General features: G+C 30.6%; 1 protein-coding gene across 1 annotated transcript in view; it reads left to right on the top strand.

Annotated features, from left to right (window-relative positions):
- The window catches only part of LOC107667571 (cell division cycle-associated 7-like protein), a 7,335-nt gene that overhangs the window by 3,418 nt on the left and 369 nt on the right, over positions 1–3,548 (top strand). The window contains exons 4-6 of the mRNA XM_016459263.1: positions 367–537; positions 607–756; positions 2,287–2,423. Of these exons, the coding sequence (XP_016314749.1) occupies positions 367–537; positions 607–756; positions 2,287–2,423 (458 nt within the window). The remainder of the gene's footprint in view (positions 1–366; positions 538–606; positions 757–2,286; positions 2,424–3,548) is intronic.

Genomic DNA, 3,548 nt, shown 5'->3' with positions numbered 1-3,548 from the left:
CCCCTTAGCTGTTATAAATTCACTGTAAACCACGGCTTCACGGGGGTTATTGCTTTTATAAAACGGTTATTCCATATACGCAGTAAGGTTTCACAGAATAAAACAGAGCAAATAAAGTGTAATGATATTAATAAAAACAGTATTCTTCCACCAAACAATGTAGTTCCTCAGAAACAGTTGTGGTTCCAACAAAGTGGTTGCAGAGCAACACACAGACGTAAATAAAGGTGTGTGTTACTTTGTAGAGTAATTTACAACAGCTTCGAACGCGGCTCAACCAATCAGAATCAAGCACCGGAACTCTCTGTTTTATAATTTGTATTTTTGGAACTTCCTTCACAGTTTGTGTGTTGTGTTATTTCTCAGTCTGACGTGGGTTTGGTTTTGCTGCAGGTGAAGGAGGGTCTGGGAGACGCTCGGCCCAAGCAGAGGAAGCGTCGCTCGCGGGAGTCCATACGAATGCCGGAGGACATCACCGAAGAAGAGCTGCAGAACATCGCCGACCGCGCTAAAGACAAAATCCTGGATAAAGAGAACGTGAGTGTTGAATGAGTGTTGCGCTGTTGTGTTTCTGATGTATATTAATATTCACGCGTGTGATCTCAGGGCAGCACGTGTCACCAGTGCCGGCAGAAGACCCTCGACACCAAGACTGAGTGCAGGGGCCTGTACTGCGGTGGGGTCAAGGGTCAGTTCTGCGGCCCCTGTTTACGCAACCGCTACGGAGAAGACGTCCGCGCCGCGCTGCTGGATCCTGTAAGTCACCACACACGCCGCTGTTACTGTTAGCTCAACTAAACCTAGAACTCATTATTTTCGTTGAAATTAGGCTGAATTTTTTTTTTAGAATTATAAATTTTAGGTGAAAAACTTAAACGGAAATTATAATGTTGCCTTGGGAACTAACTGAAATGAAGATTAAGCTGAAGTTACTAAAACTGAAATAAAAATAAAGCTAATTAGAAATATTAAAAAGCAAAAACTAATAAGTAAACTGAAAAATATATTTAAATTCATAAACTGAAATAAAGCTAAATAGACGTTTAAAAAGAACTAATTAAAAATAATTAATTAAAAATAACTATTTCAGCTAATAAATAAAATATAAATATTAGATTAAAAAAAATGAAAATGAAAAATATGAATATGAATTAAATATAAATAATTAATAATAAAATAAAATAATTAATATAAATTAAAGCTAAATGGAAATATTGCAAATATATATATAAAAAAGAGAAACTAATAAAAACATTTTAAAAAAATCTAAAAATAACTTTCACTAAAATGAAAATTTGAAATTGTTGCCATAGCAACTGAATGAAATAAAACAAGTTAAAGTACGAAAATGACTAAAAGTTCATTAAAAATAAAGCTATATAAAATATAAAAAAATGACTAAAATTTGTAAAATAAAAAGAAAAAAACCTATTTCAGTTAGTTAACCGAAATAAACAAGTTTAAAACAGATATTTAAAAAAAAAAACACAAATAAAAAAACTATTAACTATTTAGACTAATAAATGAAAAATAAAATATAAACATTAGATGAACAACTAAAATGAAAATAAGAAAGGTTGCCATGGCAACTAACTGAAAATCTGAAGTACTAAAATTTAAAATTGAATTCAAAAGTAAAGCTAAATAGAAATACATTTTAAAAACTCTAAAACTAATAAATAAAAAACTAAAATATCTAAAAAACAATTTAACTAATAAACTGAAATAGAAAGTGAATTAAACATAAAAAAAAATACATAAAAAAAATGAAAAATAAAAATAGCAATTTCAACTAATAAATGAAATAAAATAAATTAGATGAAACTTCAACTAAAAGGAAAACTAGAAAGGTTGCCGTGGCAACCACCTGAAATAAGTTGAAGTACTAAAATGACTTAAACTGAAATAGAAATGAAGCGAAAAAGATTAAAAAAAAAAAACCATTTAAATGAGAACTGAAAATATAAAAGTCTAAATCTAATAAAGCTGATTTAAAGTATTAATAAATACTATAATAGTTTCTTAATTATAATACTGAAGTAACACTGGTTTGAACAAACTCTCAAAACGGAGGATTAAACTTTGGCACGTAACTTGTCCGAGCAACACACAGAAGCCACTGCCATGTTTCAAGCACGCATTTTCTTTATAAAACGTACAATACTAGTGAATATTCTCAGTGACGGGTCATGAAAATACAGAACACTGATCTGTGCACGAGTGGTTTGGACTGGACTTCTGAAGGCGTATATGAGAGCCTGTGCTGTGTCTGTCGTGCTCCTGCAGGCGTGGGAGTGTCCCATCTGTCGAGGAGTGTGTAACTGCAGTCTGTGCCGCAAGCGGGATGGACGCTGTGCCACCGGCGCTCTCACCAGACTCGCCAAATTCTACGGACATGACAACGTCCGGGACTATCTGGAGAGGTGCATCACTACACACTCAGCAAGCTTTACTATATGTCCTGCCCTGAGATTTGACGATAATATTTCAGCTTTCGCACGCTCACAGTTCTCTGGTGGCGGTTAATGACATGCAGATAAACACATAACTTTTCTTTCGTTTTTGTTTTTAGTAAATATTTATCTATTTTAATATTTATTTTATTTTATCTGATTTAATTATATGTTTTTCATCAACTCACAAAACCACCTGCTGTTCCTCATGAACCCCAGTTCGGGAAACCCTGGTTTATTACTTCATACTGGAGATTTTTGTATAAAATCTCATTCATCTTAAATAAAATCAAGTGCTGCCCTACATTAAAAAAAAAAGAAAATAATTTTTTTATTTAATTTTGTTTATTATTTTTAATAGGGATTCACAAACGTTTTACATCAAATATTTTCTAAAATAGTTTAAAAAATAATAATAAAATTAAGTTAATTTTAATAATTTAACAAGTTATTTAGTATTGATTTATACATTTATTTAGATATTTAATTTTTTTTTTTTAATTAGCTTTTCAACTACTCACAAACCACCCTCATAATGAATATTTATTTATACATTTATATAATTAAATTATTCTGATGTAATTATTATCTTTCATTAACATTTAATAATTAAATACAAAAAATATACATTTTACATTTTTCTAATCTAATTATTTGATTTATCAACTCACAAACCACTTTTTTTTCTTAGATATTTGTATTTAATTTTTTTGTAGATATTTCTAATTTAACTAATTTTATTTTTTCTGGTATAACTAATTATTATATTTATCAACTCACAAACCACCCTCATAATAAATATTTATACATTTTATATTTTTTCTATAATTAATTATTAGCTTGTCACGAGCTCACAAACCACCCACATAATACATTTTATACATTTTTTTTCTTTAGATATTTCTGAACTTTTACATTTTTTTTTATTTATTATGTATTTATTAGCTTTATCAACTCACAAACCATTCTAAATAAATAGTCTCCATTTGTCCAGACAGCAGTCGCTGGTCTCGAGGTTAATGCTGCTGTGTGTGTGCATGTCTGTGTCTGTGTGTGAGTGTCTGTCTGTGTCTGTCTGTCTGTCTGTGTGTGTGT

The sequence above is a fragment of the Sinocyclocheilus anshuiensis genome, unplaced genomic scaffold (assembly GCF_001515605.1).
Source record: "Sinocyclocheilus anshuiensis isolate Anshui unplaced genomic scaffold, SAMN03320099.WGS_v1.1 scaffold1172, whole genome shotgun sequence".
In the NCBI taxonomy this organism is placed as follows: Eukaryota; Metazoa; Chordata; class Actinopteri; order Cypriniformes; family Cyprinidae; genus Sinocyclocheilus; species Sinocyclocheilus anshuiensis.
The sequence above is the reverse complement of the archived record's forward strand: the minus strand, read 5'-3'. Positions and strand labels throughout refer to the sequence as shown.